Genomic DNA, 20,110 nt, shown 5'->3' with positions numbered 1-20,110 from the left:
TGGATTGGTGACGTTTCACAGAGTGCTGGAGTAACTCAGCGAGTCAGGCAGCATCTGTGGAGAACATGGATAGGTGACGTTTCACAGCGTGCTGGAGTAACTCAGTGGGTCAGGCAGCATCTGTGGAGAACATGGATAGGTGACGTTTCACAGCATGCTGGAGTAACTCAGCAGGTGACATTTCGGGTCATGACACTTCTTCAGACTGAAGACATCACTTATCCATGTTCTCCAGAGATGCTGCCTGACCCGCTGAGTTACTCCAGCATAATAGACCCTTTTAGAGCCGAGTCCATTTGCACTCCCATCCCTGGAAATACACCGAGTGCAAAGTGGGGTATTACGGGGATACTTAGTCACTTGTTTTTTAATGCATCACAACATCCTGGCTAAAGGTTTTGTACACATTTTGTGTCTTGAGCTGACATTGGAACACATGTTTAGAATTGCTGGAGTTGGACCTTTGCAATAGCCCTGTAGCACAAATAACTACATTCCCCATTGGAGAACAGAGAACCATTGCCCCTGGTTCAGGCATGTGCTTCATGTAGTCTTGGACCTCTGCTCATGTGCAGAAACCACTGAAGCCTGATGCCAGGTGTGCTGTCGATAGCCACACAATGCTGGAGTAACTCAGCGGGACAGGTAGCATCTCTGGAGAGAAGGAATGGGTGATGTTTCTGATCGAGACCCTTCTTCAGACCGGAAACGTCACCCATTCCTTCTCTCCAGAGATGCTGCCTGATCCGCTGAGTTACGCCCGCATTTTGGGTCGATGTTCGGTGTAAACCAGCATCTACACGTCAGATATGTTGTACCTGACTGCTGAGTTGTCATTGGCCTTAGTGATGGAGAAGTGCCCTCCTGAAGTGAGGATCTGTATTCAGTGCCTGAATGGGATCCCTGGGTGTCCTTGTACATCAGTCACTGAAAGTAAACATGAAGGTACAGCAGCCAGTGAAGAAAGCTAATGGTCTTCATAACGAGAGGATTTGAGTAAAGGAGCAAAGAGGTCCTTCTGCAGTTGTACAGGGCCCCGGTGAGACCACATCTGGAGTATTGTGTACAGTTTTGGTCTCCTAATTTGAGGGAGAACATTCTTGCTATTGAGGGAGTGCAGCGTAGGTTCACTAGGTTAATTCCCGGGATGGCGGGACTGTTCTATGATGAAAGAATGGAATGACTGGGCTTGTATTCACTGGAATTTAGAAGGATGAGAGGGGATCTTATTGAAACATACAAAATTATTAAAGGATTGGACAAGCTAGATGCATGAAACATGTTCCCGATGTTGGGGGAGTCCAGAACCAGGGGTCACAGTTTAAGAATAAGGGAGAGGCCATTTAGAACTGAGATGAGGAAAAACATTTTCACCCAGAGAGTTGTGAATTTGTGGAATTTTCTGCTTCCGAAGGCAATGGAGGCCGCTTCACTGGATGCATTCAAAAGAGTTAGATCGAGCTCTTAGGGCTAGCGGAATCAAGGGATATGGGGAGAAGGCAGGAACGGGGTACTGATTGTGGATGTTCTCAGCATGCTCGCATTGAATGGTGGTGCTGGCTCGAAGGGCCGAATGGCCTACTGCACCTATTTTCTCTGTTTCTATGACCCTGTAGATAGAGCAAGTAGCTTACTTGTTTTCATGTTTTAAGCATTTATTAGTACTTTAATGTGATTTTTAATTAACACATTTCTAAATCGTTTTTTAACTAGACAAATAGATTTCGATTTCTTTGAAATGTCGCTGCCTTTGAAAGACATTCAAGTTCCTTAAAAAGCCTTTGGCAGCTGATACAGGCTGCCTCAGAATATGATGCCCAGGACTGCTTCATCTCACTCAATTCCCAATGGATGCTGAGGCAGATTGTCCATCCCACTACATCCAGAAATAGAATGCAAGTGGACAGGGTCTCTGACAGCTGGTTACGTCCAGGGCATTGTGAACCATGACATTGTTAAGGGCTTGGACACACTAGAGGCAGGAAACATGTTCCCGATGTTGGGGGAGTCCAGAACCAGAGGCCACACACAGTTTAAGAATAAGGAGTAAGCCATTTAGAACGGAGACGAGGAAACACTTTTTCTCACAGAGAGTTGTGAGTCTGTGGAATTCTCTGCCTCAGAGGGTGGTGGAGGCAGGTTCTCTGGATACTTTCAAGAGAGAGCTAGATAGGGCTCTTAAAAATAGCGGAGTCAGGGGATATGGGGAGAAGGCAGGAACGGGGTACTGATTGGGGATGATCAGCCACAATCACATTGAATGGCGGTGCTGGCTCAAAGGGCCAAAAGGCCTACCCCTGCACCTATTGTCTATTGTCTATTGACATCTCCTTCATAGTGTAATCCATCTGAATACGTTTGCTTTGTGTGCACACTTCCCTGGTCTGCAGTCGGTCTTGTATTGTCCATGAAATGACCCATAGCAAGGTTCCTAACTCACTGATGTGGTTTCTTTTTTGCAGCGAAGAACACAAAACCACGGGCACTCGAGGAAGCGATCCAAGGTCAGAATGTGCTCGTAATAAATGGAAACCCTATCTTAATCTAGCCCTCACTGGGATCAACGCATAATTTTGAGTTCGGCAGGAAAACACCCTGGGAAAGTTAACTTTTTTTTTTGCGCGGATAATTCCTTTTTGGGAAAACTATACCGGTGTTTTCGGAACGAGATGCTGCATGGAGAGCAGGCAGGAACGGGGTACTGATTGTGGTTGATCAGTCATGATCACATTGAATGCCGGTGCTGGCTCGATGGGCCGAATGGCCAACTCCTGCACCTATTGTCTATGTATCGATGATGGAATTTGTACTTGACTGCTGAGTGACCAGTTTAAGTGACGTGCTGGGTTTCGTTTGGGCTATTTGTACACATTGCATAAATCCATGCTGAAAACCTCAAGGTCAACGGTCCATTTTATCATTAATCAATCAATCAATTAATCAATCTGTGTCGGGGCAGGCAATTACTGTGGTGTTGTTCAGGGTGTTAAAACTCACCTTTGCATCATTGAGCTATTGATATGGTGGAGAGGAAATGAGCCAGAGTTATTAACTGTCTGTATTCCCTCGATATCTTTCAATGATTCCATTTTCGTTCTCTCCAGTCCAATTCCAAGCTGAAGTTGGTACGAAGTCTTGCTGTATGTGAAGAATCTTCGCACCCATTCACGTTTGATGGGCCTCAGGAAACTCAGGTAAAACGAAAGAAATAACGGACTGAATGTGGAAAGCGGTCAACCATTGCATTAAAATGTACTAGTGAAGCAAGTTGTCTTTTTTCACTGTGTTTCTCATTCATTGTAGGAGTTTAATTTAGAGATATAGCTTAGAGCTTAGAATTAATCCCGAAGTAGATACTTTATAGGAAATGTAATCGGCACACAGTAATGCGATCATTTATTGTCACCCAAAGAGTTGCATATGCAATCTTAACTTTACTTAATGTTGGCTAGATGCCTCGGGGACATCAACAGCCAAAACCAAGTTTCCGTTTTCTTTCACAGTATCGTACTCCATATTTTAAAAAAAAACCCCGTACATCAATTATTTAGTATAATTGGTTACTGCTATTTTTTTTTTTTTCTTGGTTCAGGTCTGCTTTTCTAGGATTGTCAGTTTGTTGATGGCGACTGTGGCCACCAGCGTCTTGACTCTTCGGTTGCCCGACTAAATATAGAAACAAAATGTAGACAATTGGAGTCGGAGTAGGCCATGTGACCCTGCCCTACCATTCAACACATCATGGCTGACCATCCAAATTCAGTATCCAGTTCCAGCTTTCATCCTAAATTATAGAATCATGTTGTGTGGAAACAGGCCCTTCGGCCCAACTTGTTCACATCGACCAACATGCCCCATCTACACTAGTCCCACCTGCCTGTTTTTGGCCCATATCCCTCTAAACCTGTCCTATCCTTGCACCTGTCTAATTTTTCTTAAACGTTGCAATAGTCCCAGCCTCAACTACCTCCTCGGTTAGCTCGTTCTATACACCCACCACCCTTTGTGTGAAAAGGCTCCTATTAAATCTTTTTCCCCTCACCTTAAACCTCTGTCCTCTATTTCTTAATTCCCCTACTCCGGGCAAGAGACTCTGCGTCTACCCAACCTATTCCTCTCACGATTTTGTACATATCTATAAGATCACCCCTCGTCCTCCTGCGCTCCAAGAAAGTCCTAACCTGCTCAACCTCTCCTTATCGTTCAGGACTTCGAGTCCTGGCAACATCGTCAAATCTGCTCTGCGCCCTTTCCAGCTGGAGAACATGTTTCCCATAACATGGTGACCAGAACTGAACACAACACTGTTAATGCGGCCTCACCAATGTGTTATATAACTGCAACATGACCTTCCAACTTCCGTACTCAATACTCGGACTGATGAACGGCAATGTGCCAAAAACCCTTTTGACCATTCTATCTTCCTGTGATGCCACTTTCAAGGAGCTATGTACCTGCACTCCTGTATCAGTCTGAAGAAGGGTCTCGACCCGAAATGTCACCCTTTTTCTTCTCTCCAGAGATGCTGCCTCTCCCGCTGAGTTACTCCAGCTTTTTGTGTCAACCTGTGATTTAAACCAGCATCTGCAGTTCTTTCTTGCACTCCTATATCCCTCTGCTCCACAACACTCCCCAGAGCACTACCATTCATTGTGTAGGTCCTGCCCAAAGACCCTATAGTGGAGCAAGATAAACCACTCCTTCTAAATGCAATGCGCTGACATGTAGTACGCAACGGAGCGGAACGTGGGCCTTTTTTTCATCCATTTCAGTAACCCGACCCATCCCGTAGTGTAATCAACGTTGCGGGGGAACAGTTTGTGTTAATAAATTATAATTCTGAAAATGAGGAGAAGATTTTTAACAAAGAACTTTTATTTTTACGAGGATATTTCCGTAACCAGCTTCCGTCTCTGCACTAGTATCTTTGCTCCGATATGGGATCTTTGTTGCGGAGACGGAAGCCGGTTACGGAAATGGGGACCGAAAATGACCCATGAATCTGCCCATGACCGTACTACGTCTTTTTAGTCGAGTGGGCTATCTTGCTCGCTGTAGGATCTTTGGTCCTGCACATGTTGGACTTCCCAAAATGCAACAACTCACATTTGTCTGTATTAAATTCCATCACCAATTCCTCAGCCCACCTGCCCAACGGAGCAAGATCCTGCTGCAGTTTTTGCCAACTCTTGATCCCTGCGGCTCAAAACACAGTATCTGTCTTCTTGATTATATTTTATGAACCAAAACGAGAGGAGCAAAGTAGGACTCCCACGTGTAGATTTTGAGAGAACTACTTTAACCTAATGACCATAGATAAGGAATCAATGTTGTGTTGATTTGCCATTCTGCCTGAGGCTCTGAGTGTTGCATTAAATGTGCTCGGCTAATTAACACTGCTGATGGCATTGCTCGATGCCTGCCTTGCTTTCCACAAACACTGGATTGCTAGCCTATGACAATTGCTTTAGGATTTGGATCTGGATACTTCATGGAGTCCCAAATCGAACACTATGTATTATGCGCAACAAAATTAATTGATGGGGGAATTAAAATATTCCAGGACATAAGAAAAGAGGGCCAATCTGAGTGAGATGTGAAAAATTCATCCAGCTACTGCATTTCTTAGAATTTCTTGATATGGAGCATCTCCCAGTCAGGAGTCATCAGGGGGGAAAAAACCCCCACAATTTAACCACTACCAATCCCGAAACATGCCTGGTAATACTGAGAGTGACATAAAGCAAGGTATCTCTGGCCATTGTTTATGTGCATTGTTTCTCGTGGAGTCACAGTGGCACAGAAACAGAACCCTTGCCCCTTCAGGAGCGAGACAAGTCGATTTTATCCCCATCTACACAAGCGTGGTGTTGTCCAGGTACAATGAAAATCTTGGTTACAGCAGCATCACAGCCACACAGACTCAAACGTCACACAAAAACATCAATTCCCCATACATTTTGCTGGAGAGTAAAAGAAAAAGACTGCAAACGAAACCCAAGCTGTTAGTGCAAAACAATTATAAAAACAAGGAAGTCCATGGTAGTGCAAGAGGTAGGCACAAAATGCTGGAGTAACTCAGCGGGACAGGCGGCATCTCTGGAGAGAAGGAATGGGTAACGTTTCGGGTCGAGACCCTTCTTCAGTCTGAAGAAGAAGTAGTGCAATGATCAGCCATGATCATATTGAATGGCGGTGCAGGCTCGAAGGGCCGAATGGCCTACTCCTGCACCTATTGTCTGTTTCTAAGAGGTGGTCTGCAGTGTTCCATTGCCGAGGATTAGGGTTGTCCAGGTTGGTTCAAGAGCCTGATGGTTGTAGCATAGTAGCTATTCCTGAAACTTGTCGTTTGGGACTCCAGGCTTCGATATCTTCTGCCCGACGGTAGCAGTGAGAGACATTGCCTGTATGGTGGGTGATTCTTGATGATAGATGCTGCCTTGTTGAGGCAACATCTCGTAGATGCTGTCGATGGTGGGGAGGCCTGTGCCTGTGGATGGTCTGAGTCCATCATTTTCTGCAGCGTCTTGCAGCTCACTGCTACAGTCGGGCAGAAGGTATAGAAGCCTGGAGTCCCAAACTACAAGGTTCAGGAATAGCTACTTTACTACATGTGCTGGAATTGCCTTGCCAGGCCATGGTGCAACCTGTCAGGATACTCTCCACAATGCTTCGGTGGAAGTTTGTTGGAATATTCAATGACATGGGGGATTCTCATTGAAACTTACCAAATAGTGAAAGGCCTGGATAGAGTAACTGATGAGGATGTCTGACCGGAGGCCATAGCCTCAGAATAAAAGGACGTACCTATAGAAAAGGGATAAGACAAAATTTCTTCAGTCAGAGGGTGGTAAATCTGTGGAATTCATTGTGGAGGCCAAGTCAATGGATATTTTTAAAGTGGAGATTGACAGATTTTTCATTAGTAAGGGTGTCTGGGGTTACGGGGAGAAAGCAGGAGAATGGGGTTGAGAGGGAGAGATAGATCAGCCATGATTGGATGGCGGATAGACTTGATGGGCCGAATGGCCTAATTCTGCTCCTAGAACTTATGAACATGCCAAATCTCTTGTAAACGTCCAATAAAGTGGAGACACGACCATGCCTTCTTGATCATCCCTATGTGCTGGCCCCAGGACAAGTCATCAAAATGTTGATGCCCATGAATTTGTGGTCCATGCTGATCATCAACTATCTATCAGCACAAAACTCGTTTACCAGCACATGGTTCAGAGCCTGCTATGACTTAGTTTGCTTGCACTGATCAAAATGGCTCTTAAATGTTGAGAGTCCCTGCCTTCTCGGGCGGTGGGTTCCAGATTGAAGCCACCATCAAAATGAAATGTTCTTCCTCTGATCTAAAACTTTCTCCTCTTCATCTTGAACCTATGCCCGCTAGTTTTAAACACCATTGTCATTGATATAAGTTTCTTGCTATCTATGCCCTCGTAACGTTGTACACCTCTAATCGGGTCCGCTCTCAGCATCATCTGTTCCAGGGAAAATGAACCCAGTCTATCCTCATAACTGAAACATTTAATCTCTGGCAACAATCTGGTGAATCTCCTCTGTAGCCTCTGCCGTAGTCACATCTTCCGTCTCGTGTGGTGACCTAAACTCTGCACAGTATTCCATTTGTGGCCGAACCAATGATTTACAACATTGTATCAAGACTTCTCTGCTCTCACACTCTGTGTCCCAGCTAATGAAGGCAATACCTGTATACCTGCTTTACCGCCCTTTCTACCTCTGCTGCCAACTTCAGGGATGTTTGGACTTGTGCAGCAAGGTTTCTCAGTTATCCTTTATTAGATCAGCCCAAAATGCATCACCCCATACTTCTGCTGTTACTGATGGCTATTGTACACCAGCTAGACCATGTTGCTTGATGTTGGCCAACTAGCCCTTAACATTTTAACTGCCTAATTTTGTTGATTGTGTTAACTGCTGCCTATGTAAAACCCACGGCCTGTACCACAAATGGAAAAATAGATGTTCTCAAAGCCTTGTTTAAAACCCAAGTCGTTATCCTGAACACAAGAATTGTTCCATATTACATCCGAGGAAGGATGGATAGGGTCCAGAGGAGGTTTACGAGACTGATCCCTGGAATATTTGGGTTAGAATATGATGCGCGTTTGACGGCACTGGGCCTGCTCTCGCTGGAGTTTAGAAGGATGAGGGGTCCCTCATTGAAACTTACCGAATAGTGAAAGGCCTGGATAGAGTGGATGTGGAGAGGATGTTTCCACTAGTGGGAGAGTCTAGGACCGGAGGCCACAGCCTCAGAATAAAAGGATGTACCTTTAGAAAGGAGATGGGGAGGAATTTCTTTGATCAGCGGGTGGTGAATCTGTGGAATTCATTGCCACAGAAGCTGATGGATATTTTCAAGGTTTGAGATTGACAGATTCTTGATGATTAGTATGGGTGTCAGGGATTATTGGGAGAAGGCAGGAAAATGGGGTTGAGAGGGAAAGGTAGATCAGCGATGATTGAATGACGGAGTAGACTTGATGGGCAGAATGGTCTAATTCAGCTCCTAGAACCTGAATTGATGAACTTATCTGTAGAAGTTTTCTGTCAGATGTACTACCAGGTATTTATTATTTTGAGGGCTCATATCAAACCTATGTATGGGCAGGAATACTAGATGGTTTTCTTGTCCTCACTGGTAGAGAGATCGCTGATGGCTGCCTGTAACCTTGTTTGCGTTGCTCTTTAAAATCTGATCGTGACCTCTGCCTGTGCTGTACTTTATAGGATGTTATCCAACTCCAGTTCACTTGTCCTTCTGATAAAGAAGAAGAACGATCCTCAAAGGATGGCTCTGAGAAAGAAGATAAGGAAAAGAAAGAGAAACTGGAGAAAGTACCTAGAAAAATGCTGTCAAGAGGTCAGAAGCTAACTTCCTGCTTGATAAGTCTTTGAAGATTTTATGCAAAGTTTGACATTGACTAATTTCAGTGGAATGAGTTTTTAAAATAGCATCATTGTTTAAAAGCAATAATAAAACAAAGATTGTGTAAAATTGCAGTTTGGTAAAAGTAAAAAGTGATGAATGAATGAATGTGAAAATCAAGCCCCAGGATAAGTTTGCTTTGCAATGACAGTATCCTATGAGGTGCGTTGTGTGCCCTTTAAAAAAAAAAAAAAAAGGGGTCTCTTTTGTCCAAGCAGATTTTGTGTTACAGGGGCGGTCACTTGAGCAAAGTCTGACACTGCTGTTGTTCTACTCCCTTATCTTAGTGCACATATAAGGTGTTGGTAAATATATGTAGTCCTAATTAAGGATACAATTTTACTTGCACACCTTGAGTCTGTTCTCACAAGTTCATAACTGATAGGAACAGAATGAGGCCATTCGGCACCTCAAGTCTACTCCGTCATTCAATCATGGCTGATCTATCTCTCCCTCCTGCCCCCATATTCTGCCTTCTCCCCATAACCCCTGACACCTGTACTAATCAAGAATCTATCTATCTCTGCTTTAAAAATATTAATTGACTTGGCCTCCACAGCCGTCTGTGGCAAGGAATTCCACAGATTCACCACCCTCTGACTCAAGAAATTCCTTCTCATCTCCTTCCTAAAGGAACGTCCTATAATGCTGAGGCTATGACCTCTAGTCCTAGACTTTCCCATTAGTGGAAACATCCACTCTATCCAAGCCTTTCACTATTTGGTACATTTCAATGAGGTCCCCCCTCATTCTTCTAAACTCCAGCGAGTACAGGCCCAGTGCCGTCAAACGCTCATCATATGTTAACCCACTCGTTCCTTGGATCATTCTTGTAAGCCTCCTCTGGACCCTCTCCAGATACTCGCAATACTCCAAATGTGGCCTGACCACGCCTTATGGAGCCCTGTATGATCCACCTGAATTAGATTGGTTGCAGGTATTAGAATTTGAAGAGCTTGGGAGTTTGCTCCACTTGATAGTTCAATATTTCAGTGATTTTCAATATTTTCAGTAGTTCAATATTTTTGAGAACTACTTGCTTCAAAACAGAGATTAAGGTCCAAGACAGAGTTCTAACCTTAACTCTGTTTCTCTTTTCACAAATGCTGCCAGACCTGCTGAGTATTTCCAGCATTTTTTGTTTCGTTTAATTTAGTTTAGAGATACAGCACGGAATCAGGTCCTTCAGCCCACCGAGAGTCTGTGCCGACCAGCGATCCCCGCACACTAACGCTATCCCACACACTAGGGACAGTTTACACTCTTTAACAAAGCCAATGAACCTACAAACCTGTACGTCTTTGGAGTGTGGGAGGAAACCAGAGCACTGCCACGGGGAGAACGTGCAAACTCCGTACAGGCAGCACCCGTAGTCGGGATCGAACCCGGGTGTCTGGCGCTGTAAGGCAGCAACTCTTCTGCTGCGCCGCCATGCCAAAGTTTTTGTTTCTGAACTTTTAACGGTTCCATTCTTGTAGGCAGCAAATAAGATATCCAGCAATCAAAAATTAAAATTTGCTTGGGTCATTTTTCGCGAATAAACATCAGAAGATCGGATTCATTTATGTTTCGGTTTTCTAACTTTTGGCTTGCTGTTAACCTACTTCACTGCCTCCAACAACATAAACCTAAATTGTACATTGCACTTATCAAGATCTGGATTGTGCTGTGGTAAATGTAACCCTGCACAGCATTTGCCACCCATTGTAACCGCCATGTAAGCCCACGTCTGCTCCAACACAGTTACCCATAGTAACGTTCGCACTACTTTAAAAAGTGTGCCAAATTCAAGATTGTTACACGTGTGTGTGTGTGGGTGTGTGTGTGGGGGGGGGGGGGGGGGGGTGTGTGTGTGGGGGTGTGGGGGGGGGGGGGGGGGGGGGGGTGGGTGGGTGGGGGGGTGGGGGGGGGGGGGGGGTGGGTGGGTGGGGGGGTGGGGGGGGGGTGGGTGGGTGGTGGGGTGGGGGGGGGGGTGGGTGGGTGGGGGGGTGGGGGGGGGTTATGGTCCCCCCCCCCCCAAATATAACGACCACTTGTTAAGCAGATTGTGAAGGATTGAAAGGACAATCTTTTATTGCCCATGCCTTGACCTAATGCCCATGCTCGATTTGTGAATCAGGGTTTCTTCATCACATCATGGGAAATCACTTACATCAGTGGATTGGACCAGGAAGGACTAAAATGATCGCACCAAGCTAACTGAAATCAGCTTGGCGGTAACGTTGATACAATGATGTGAAATCCCTGGGCTTGGGAGGGGCAAATCTGCTGTAGTTTGCATTCCTGGTTCCCAATACTCTAAATTCCAGTATAAAATAGTTTGCTTGGACAGTGGACCAAATGATCAAATTGCTTGCTGATGCCCTGTGATGAATGGCCAGTTGAATTAATTGTGCGTGGCTATCAGCTCCTGCAGAACAAATTTCTCTCTTTACAGGAGGAGGGAATAAAAATGGTGGTGAAGAAAATCTATGCCGTTAATGTGGATCCTGTCACTTAATCCCATGTGTAAAAGGGGAAGACGCCCAGGATGTTTGAGAGGGCAAACCATTATCATCATTGCCTTTAGCAGGATTTGCAAAGTTGTTGGTTATAGAATCTTGAGTAGTTCCATTTATTTTGGGCGGAAACAGCTGAGCTCACTATGAATAACCTGCAACGGAGGAATGCCCAATTACGGAGGCTGGGGATTTGCAAGGCTGCAGAGAAAAAACTTTGTTTAACTGAATGCATTTCTTGGAGTTGCAGAAAAATGTTTGAATTGTGCAACCATCTCACTTTTTCAAGTATTTCTTCAAATATATTTGTAATATATTTAAGTGCTGATAGATCTAAAAAATATTTTTCAGATCTGCTGATATCATTCAGTCAGCTAGACATTAATGACATTTAGCACTAGGAACAAGTTGAATGGCATTACCCACACGTCCTCACATCTAGTGTTGGATCTAGCTAGCTGCTTTTATCAGAATTATAGTCCATAATCAGATTTATTCATCACGTACACATTGAAGTGCAAGTGAAATGAACTTGTCAGCAGCGGTACAATAAAAAAGAACACACAATCTATTCTACTAAAAGTAAGATCTTGACCGCTTTTGACACCTCGATGTGATTTCCGAGAGAACGCCGCCACTTACGGCCGTCATTTTTGGCCACCTCGCTCAGAGCCCCCCTCCGCCGGACTGGACCGGAGGATTTTTCCCATCGATGAAACATCAGAGAGATATTAATGTTTTAAAAGATTTTGCCATTCTCTATGCTGCCCCCGCTGGTGGCAGGGGGGAGGGACTATAAAACCTGGAAGTGTCGTGGCTCACTCAGTCTCTGCCAGACGGAGGAAGCGAGAGGGTCACGGCTCTCTGAGTGAGAGTCTGTGTGTGAGTGTCTGTGTGAGGTGGAGGGTGTGTGTGATCAACAGATAACAAATAATACGAACTAGTAAGACAAAGTTATCTTGAACTCAACGGCAGTGAAGGCGGGTGACGGCTGCATTCTGCTCCAGTCGTCTTGGTTCCCTTGCCATTGATTGATTAGTGAAGGACCGTGTGCTTCTTGGAGTACGTCATCAATTACACGTTGAACAAACACACACGCAGGCGTCTTGGTTCCGTGAGCAGCACAAAAGCTTCTCAAGACTTTCGGCGATCTGGGAAGGGCGACGGGAGCAGGCCACGTGATGGCTGCGAGCTCCTAGTCGAGAACCGGCACGGAAGCGGTGAATACTTGATTCAACCGCTCAACTTTGGATTGGACTCGTAAGCCACCTGAGAGTCCATGAAAACAACAGAAAGTAGACCATCATCCTCGACCTCGCGGGATAGCCACGACGCATAGCTTTGCTCCGTTACAGAATATTAGGAAGCAGGATTATGCTCGTGATTTCCCCGAACCAGACGCTGCCCTTTTTTTGCGCTTAGAATGCAGCCTGACATGATGCTGAAATGTTTTCATGAACTGGTTGTTTTCTGCAAGGCTCGATCACAGCTTTTAAACGTTGCAAAGTCTTTTCCTTCAATTATCAAAATAAAGTTCCCCACAAAAATTACATTGCTAATATGGTTTTAATGAACAGAATGTTAAGTAATTGACCAAAGTGCAATAAATGTAAATTGAAGTGTGTTAAATATTCTGTGAATCAGAATTTACTTATAATTCCCCAATGAAGCAAATAGTCTCTTGATGTCGGAATATCTTGATGTCCATCTCTGCCCCAGGAGCAAACACCAAGCTCTGCAGTTCCCTCTTTCTCCTCTTTAAAAGTTACTTTAAACAAGCTTTTCTTGGTTCTCCGAGTATCTTCTTTTTGATTAGGCCTTAGTGAAGCACCTTGGGGCACTTTGCTATGTGAAGGTGACTATATGGCGAAAGGGCCTGTCCCACTGAGGCGATTTTTTAATTTTTTTTTTTTTTTTTTTTAAGTGGACTACAGGCGACTAAGCTGTCGCCGGGGTGTCGCCTGTATGGTCGTGAGTAGTCTCAGTCACCCAAAGAGTCGTAGCATCTTTCTGGTCGCCGCTGGATTTTGAAATGTTCAAAATTTTTCAACGACAGTTGGAGACAGTGGGTTTGACGCCAATGAGCGTAGCTTGACTTCTCCTGACGTAGGTGGTGTCGTAGGTTGTCGCCAGGATCACGTAGGTTGCCGCCAGTGCTGACTTCGGTGAATTCAATTGGCGACTACCTATGTCAACCGGCGACATGTACCTGCGGCTGAATTGACTTGAGTTGTCTTCAGTTGTCGCCCACAGGGTCGTAGCTTGTCGCGGGTGGACGTAGGTCGTCGTAGGTGGACGCCCTAATGGGTCGCCGGTTGTCAGTAGCTTGCCGTCGACTAGGTGGTAGGTTGTAGCTTATCGTAGACATTGTCATAGGGGGGTCCAGTTGCCGGTTTTTCGGCGACCTGTAACAACTGAGACAGTCGCCAAACAAAATTGCTCAAGTGGGACAGTCCCTTCATGTGTGTCGTGGATGGAGCAGCTTAGGTTGGGAAGCTTGTATTGTGGATGCCTTGGTCTCTAATCCATATTCTTCTGCTGCTTGGATTTTAATTTTGATCCCAGTTCAGTGTGACGTTGAACTTTGTTTTAGTGTGAGGTGGCTTCATTATTGCTTTAGTTGCAACTATACCAGCTACGACATCAAAAACAGTCCTAGAACAGTGATGTGACAGCTAAAGTTTTGATCGCAAACGAAAGAAACAGAATAACAAAATATAGCCGTATACTTTCGCCGAAGGTAACACTAATCTATTAATGCAACAAATTTGTGTTCGTCTTCTCAGATTCTAGTCAAGAATACACAGACTCCACCGGAATTGATCTTCATGAGTTTCTAGTAAATACACTGAAAAATAACCCCAGGTAAATGCCTTGCTCATGTTTGAGAATTTCTTTTACAAAGCAGTTCTTGTTGGGCTATTGCAAAAATATATAAATTCTTATGAGATTAATGTGAAATTTAAGAAGTGCGCAGTAAGTCCTTTTCACAAATGTTTTACAGTAATGTCTTTGACACTTCAGGGTGCATACTTTGTCTCAGTGCTATTTTACACTCTCAGCATGCTGGAATACGCTATACCAAATTGCCCGTCATGCATCTAACGCACCTCTTTCGTCCTACAAAATTTTGCTTAAGGAATTTGGCGGTCACGGTGGCGCGGCGGTAGAGTTGCTGCCTTTCGGCGAATGCAGCGCCGGACACCCGGGTTCGATCCCGACTACGGGTGCTGTCTGTACGGCGTTTGTACGTTCTCCCCGTGACCTGTGTGGGTTTTCTCCGAGATCTTCGGTTTCTTCCCTCACTCCAAAGACGTACAGGTTTGTAGGTTAATTGGCTTGGTAAAAATAAAAAATTGTCCCTAGTGGGTGTAGGATAGTGTTAAAGTGCGGGGATCGCTGGTCGGCGCGGACCCCGTGGGCCGAAAGGCCTGTTTCCGTGCTTTATCTCTAAACTAAAATTGCAGCTCTTTGTTAATCGAGGAATGACTATATTATTGGCAGGACTATTTAAGTTAGCATTGTTGCAAAGTAAATTTGCATCTCAGATCGATGTAGCTTCTTAAACTCGCTTTCCAGAAGCTGAAATTCTAATTGCAGCTTGTGTCTGAATTGTTACCACAGATCAGGTGGCACATTCATCACCATTACATGACAACAATTTCTTAGGAGCTACTGTGTAGGAAGGAACTGCAGATGCTGGTTTAAACCGAAGATAGACACAAAATACTGGAGTAACTCAGCGGGACAAGCAGCGTCTCTGGAGAGAAGGAATGGGTGACGTTTCGGGACGAGACCCTTCGGGGACTTTGTAATCAAAGAGAAACTCCAGGCTCTTATCTTTTTGAAAGTCTATTCTATTCAGCAGCACTATATTCACAAAAGGCTAGACATACAATGCTGGAGTAACTCCACGGGTCAAGCAGCATCTCTGGAGAAAAAGGACACGTGATGTTTTGGGTTGGAACCCTTCTCCCAACTGAAGGTATTGGAGCAGACACAAAATGCTGGAGTAACTCGAGGGGCCAGGCAGCATCTCTGGATAGAAGGAACGGGTGACGTTTCTTCAGACGGTCTTGACCCGAAAAGTCACCCATTTCTTCTATCCAGAGATGCTGCCTGACCCGCTGAATTACTCCTGCTTTTTGTGTCTGCTCCAATGCCATCCTCTGCCCTGAACTACTTGGGCTCGAACATCAAATGACAGTCGCAGTCAGAATGACACCCAAGGCATTTCCCAACAATTTATATACATTGCTGTTAAACTGAGCAGGCTTCTGCCCAAGTTTGGGAAGGTCAAACTGATTGCTTTGAGCTTTGAGCTATACATATTTCTCAATTTTAGCATGTTTATCATGTGTATATTACATCTTGTAAATATGTTCTTGTCTTTTATAGGGACAGGATGATGCTGCTAAAATTAGAACAAGAAATTTTGGAGTTTATCAGTGATGATAAGTGAGTAAAACCCTGGTGTCTGTGTTGGCATTATTAGCATTGAGTGCAATGACCAGCTTGCCTATGAAGGCAAACTTGAGCTTTTATGAATCTGCAGACCTATTTGTATGTTAAAATACATTTCACATGTGAATAATATTTTCAGGTTTAGTTTTGAATATTTTTTATTTTTTGGAGCTAAACTATAATTGGAAAATACTGGTCTATATTTTTTGTTTCCGCTTAAAATAATGTTTGTGAAAATTGGTCCAAAATTGCTTGTTTATTTACACAACGCCTTTGTTTCAATATGCGTTTATCGCATCCAATTTTCTTCCTTGATGTTGATCGCACTAACATGATTTTTTTTTTTCTGGAGATACCAAAAAACAGAACCCCATAGGATAATGATTCGTGTGATGATGAGATAAAGCGTTCTTGTACGTTATGGCTCAATGCACCCACTTCCACAGTGTGTACGGGCTGCCTGCCACAGCAGCACATTTCAGGGTAGTTTGTGCTCCAGACCATGGGCTGTACGGATTCTTGGCTGTGGAATTCCTGGTGGAAGAGGGTGTCCTCTGCTCGGGGGTGGTGGGCGGACGTGGGTGGAGGGTGCGCAGTCAGGATGCCACTTTGCCCTCCGATGTGGCATCTGATGCCACTCTATTTGTTCTGGTGTCCTCCTATTCCTTAGCCAGTCCAAGGAGGAACACTCAGTAAGACCAAGCAGTCCCTTTGTCCTTGGAACCCTTCTGCAATGAAGCAGTAATGCAGTTTTTTAAAATGCTTGGAGAATTTCCTGGCTAAATGGTGAAGGAGTGCTGGTTAAATCTAGATAAAGTCTCCCAAGTTTCAACCCTCCAGCAGCCATCGCGACAACAAAAGGTTATATAACTTCAAGACATTTTCAATGCTCTTGAAAGCTGGCCACTGTTGCAAGAAGGTTGTTGGGTCAATTACTGTCCACCCAAATGCTGTGCAGCCTCCTTGATGAACTCCAGCAAGTGCTGCAAGCGGCAATGACTCCCTTATTATTTCTAATGGGTTTCAATTTCTTACCGTTTCTAATGGTGTCTTGGGCCAAACTGGCATTTTGGGTTAAGACGTCATTATATTTACCTTGGAGGTCAATTCGTACCTAAAGTACTTGAAGAAAATGACCCCCATAAATTAGACTGAGGTTGTTGAGTTATTTTGTTTTTGTCTTTGCTATCACTGTGACCATTTTTGTGTCTAATAGTATTGATCCGTGAACTCTGTCTTGCATTGATGCCCAGCTCTGGACAGTTGGGAACGTACTTTACGCAGCACTACTCTGCAGGTTCCTTATTTCTCAGCCTTTCAGATTTGAATTTAATATCCCATCACTTCCTCCACTCTTGCATTTCATCTTTGGACGTACCTTGTTTGCGTTATTTTATGTAAAGTTGATGCATCGATATTGGTCAACTTTTATAGCACGGTAAAAGCAGATGCACAGTCCTTGAACTGAGTTGCCAAGGTTAAGGGCCTGTCCCACTTGGCCGTCATTTACGCGACAGGCCCGTAGTGACTGACACGCGACGGTCGCGTGCGTCATCATACGTCCGCACAGCCGTCTGGAACGCGTGGCGTCATTTGAAGATAGACACAAAATGCTGGTGTAACTCAGCGGGACCGGCAGCCTCTCCGTAGAGAAGGAATGGGTGATGTTTCGGGTCGAGACTCTTCTTTTCAGTCTGAAGAAGGGTCTCGACCCGAAACGTCACCCATTGCTTCTCTCCAGAGATGCTGCCGGTCCCGCTGAGTTACTCCAGCATTTTGTGTCTATCTCCAATCGTCTTGGCCCCTCTCTGGGAGTAGGAGTGGGGGCGGATCCGTGAGCCCGATGCCGAGCTTGGCGATCGTTTGCCTGCTTCTGCTGCTGTTGGAGGTGAGACGTTGCGCCGCGCCAGGGTCTTGGGCCTGTCCCACTTTGGCTGTCAGTTACGCGACAGGCCGGTGGCGTGCGAAGATTTAGTGCTGGACGAAGTCCACACTCCACACCACTCCATGCGCCCGTCCCGCGGCGAATGACAGCCAAGTGGGCAGGCCCTTTAGTTTCCATTTGAATTGAGCAATGCCTCGCTTAAAGATGGCAGGTTCTTCCAATGGTTTGTTTCCACAAACGCCACACGTTGTTTTTGTTTTTCAGCCCGCATCTCCCCTGCATAAACCCCTACCATCCACCCAACTCCCAATAGATGCCCCACATGTTTTTCCATCAAGGCAGTTACTGCCGGGAATACGTAAATGGGTGGCACGGTGGCGCAGTGGTAGAGCTGCTGCCTTACCAGGGACCCGGGTTCCATCCTGTCTATACGAGTTTGTACGTTCTCCCCGTGACCGCGTGGGTTTTCTCCAGGTGCTCCGGTTTCCTCCCACACTCCAAAAACGTACAGGTTTGTAGGTTAATTGGCTTGGTGTAAATGTAAATTACCCCTAGTGTGTGTGTTGGGGAGTATGCGGGGTGGGCGGTGTGGACTTGGTGGGCCGAAGGGCCTGTTTAGGTCTTGATAGGTCCACTCCTTTGGGCAGATGGACCAGTGTCGTCCATTCAGTGAGTTCCTCAATGGTTAAATTCTTGCTGATGTGAACAGTGGAAGGCATACGAGCAGTCTCCAGTGAGTTTTGGAGATGCCCCGTGAAGTATCCCATTGTAAGCGGTGTGCCTAAATTGTGAACTCGCTGAGTCGTGTTCTTGTGAATGTCAGCATTCTCCTGGAACTGGGAGCTCCAATTTGTGTTGGGAAAGCTTCAAATACGCATAGCAACACAATGAATGTCATTAGGTACATTGCCGGATGTTAGGCAAAAAAAAATCAGACGACTAGCATGGACCCAATCCACTGCCCAGTTCAGTTGATGCAAATTTCTCCTGGAATTGGTCGTTGGCATAATTTTCTTTGGCTCTCATTGACTTTGGAGCATACAGTGCTGAATAAGAATTGTACCACGCAATCTGTTTGCAGAACAGGACCAATTAATCACTTTTGGAGTACATCCACTCTTGTTGCGTGGTCAGATGGTAGCCAGTTTCTGTTCAACAAAACTCCTGCAAACATTAATGAGATTAGCTACCAGATGAAATAAAACACAAAATACTGGAAATATTCAGCAGGTCAGGGGAAGAGTGAAAGGCCTGGGTAGAGTGGATGCGGGGAGGATGTTTCCACTAGTGGGAGAGTCTAGGACTCGAGGTCTCTGAATGAAAGGAAGTTCCTTTAGGAAGGAGATGAGGAGGAATTTCTTTACTCAGAGGGTGGTGAATATTGTGGAATTCCCTGCCACAGACGGCTGTGGAGGCCAAGTCAATGGGTATTTTTAAGGCAGAGATAGATCGATTCTTGATTAGTACGGGTGTTAGTGGTTGTGGGGGGAAGGTAGGAGAGTGGGGTTAGTAGTGGCGGAGTAGACTTGATGGGCCGAATGGCCTAATTCTGCTCCTATCACGTATGAAGTTATGAGCATCTATAGAAAGAGAAATAGAATTAACAAATTTAGATTAATTACTTTTTTACCTGAATTTTCCAGCATTTTCTGTTTTCAATTTCAGATTTCCAGCATTTGCAGGTTTTTTTTTTTTACATTTTAATTTACCAATTGATCTGTTTTGGTCGTGAATAAAGTAGCAATGTTGGCATTTTGTAGTAGGACCATTTTACTGTTACTTAACAGATAGCCAAGACTTCTGTGTATCACCACAGAATGACATCTCTAAAAATGCTCTATCCCAAAATCCCTTGCTGATTTAGAAAATCTTAAAAATGAAATCAAAGTACTTCATCGAGCCTTCCCTTTTCCCCTTCGTTAAGAGTCCACTCCCTCCGTGAGAAAAGTAGCTTTGTGCAGTGTCTGAGGGTGAGGCTGATCTGAGGGGTTTTTTCTTTTCTTTTTTCTTTTTTCCTCTCTTTTGTATGGCTGTAAATATTTGATTAGTGTATAAATGTAAATAATTTGGTGTACATATAGCTGCTGGTGTACATATGGTGTAGATATAGCTGCTAAATTTGCATAAGACAATTCTAAGCAGTTGAATAAGGGGTGGGAATTAATAAGCTTTGGCTTCATCCTGCTCCTTTTCGGACACATACGATTTCATTTATTTATTGGTATTGTTTATGACACTTTATAAATGTTTTTTTTTTGTTTTTTGTATGCCGTTTCACACTTGCTTTTTATTCTTTTATTC

At 44.7% G+C, this 20,110-nt stretch overlaps 1 protein-coding gene across 7 annotated transcripts in view; it reads left to right on the top strand.

Moving 5' to 3' along the window:
* r3hdm2 (R3H domain containing 2) overlaps positions 1-20,110 on the top strand; it is a 166,121-nt gene that overhangs the window by 67,961 nt on the left and 78,050 nt on the right. For all 7 annotated transcript variants that reach the window (XM_033015715.1, XM_033015714.1, XM_033015712.1 and 4 more), the window contains exons 4-8: positions 2,463-2,504; positions 3,105-3,194; positions 8,764-8,896; positions 14,247-14,325; positions 15,859-15,918. In XM_033015715.1, coding sequence (XP_032871606.1) covers positions 2,463-2,504; positions 3,105-3,194; positions 8,764-8,896; positions 14,247-14,325; positions 15,859-15,918 — 404 coding nt within the window. The remainder of the gene's footprint in view (positions 1-2,462; positions 2,505-3,104; positions 3,195-8,763; positions 8,897-14,246; positions 14,326-15,858; positions 15,919-20,110) is intronic.

The sequence above is a fragment of the Amblyraja radiata genome, chromosome 46, assembly GCF_010909765.2.
Source record: "Amblyraja radiata isolate CabotCenter1 chromosome 46, sAmbRad1.1.pri, whole genome shotgun sequence".
Classification (NCBI taxonomy): domain Eukaryota; kingdom Metazoa; phylum Chordata; class Chondrichthyes; order Rajiformes; family Rajidae; genus Amblyraja; species Amblyraja radiata.
This window is presented reverse-complemented; position numbering and strand designations above follow the sequence as displayed.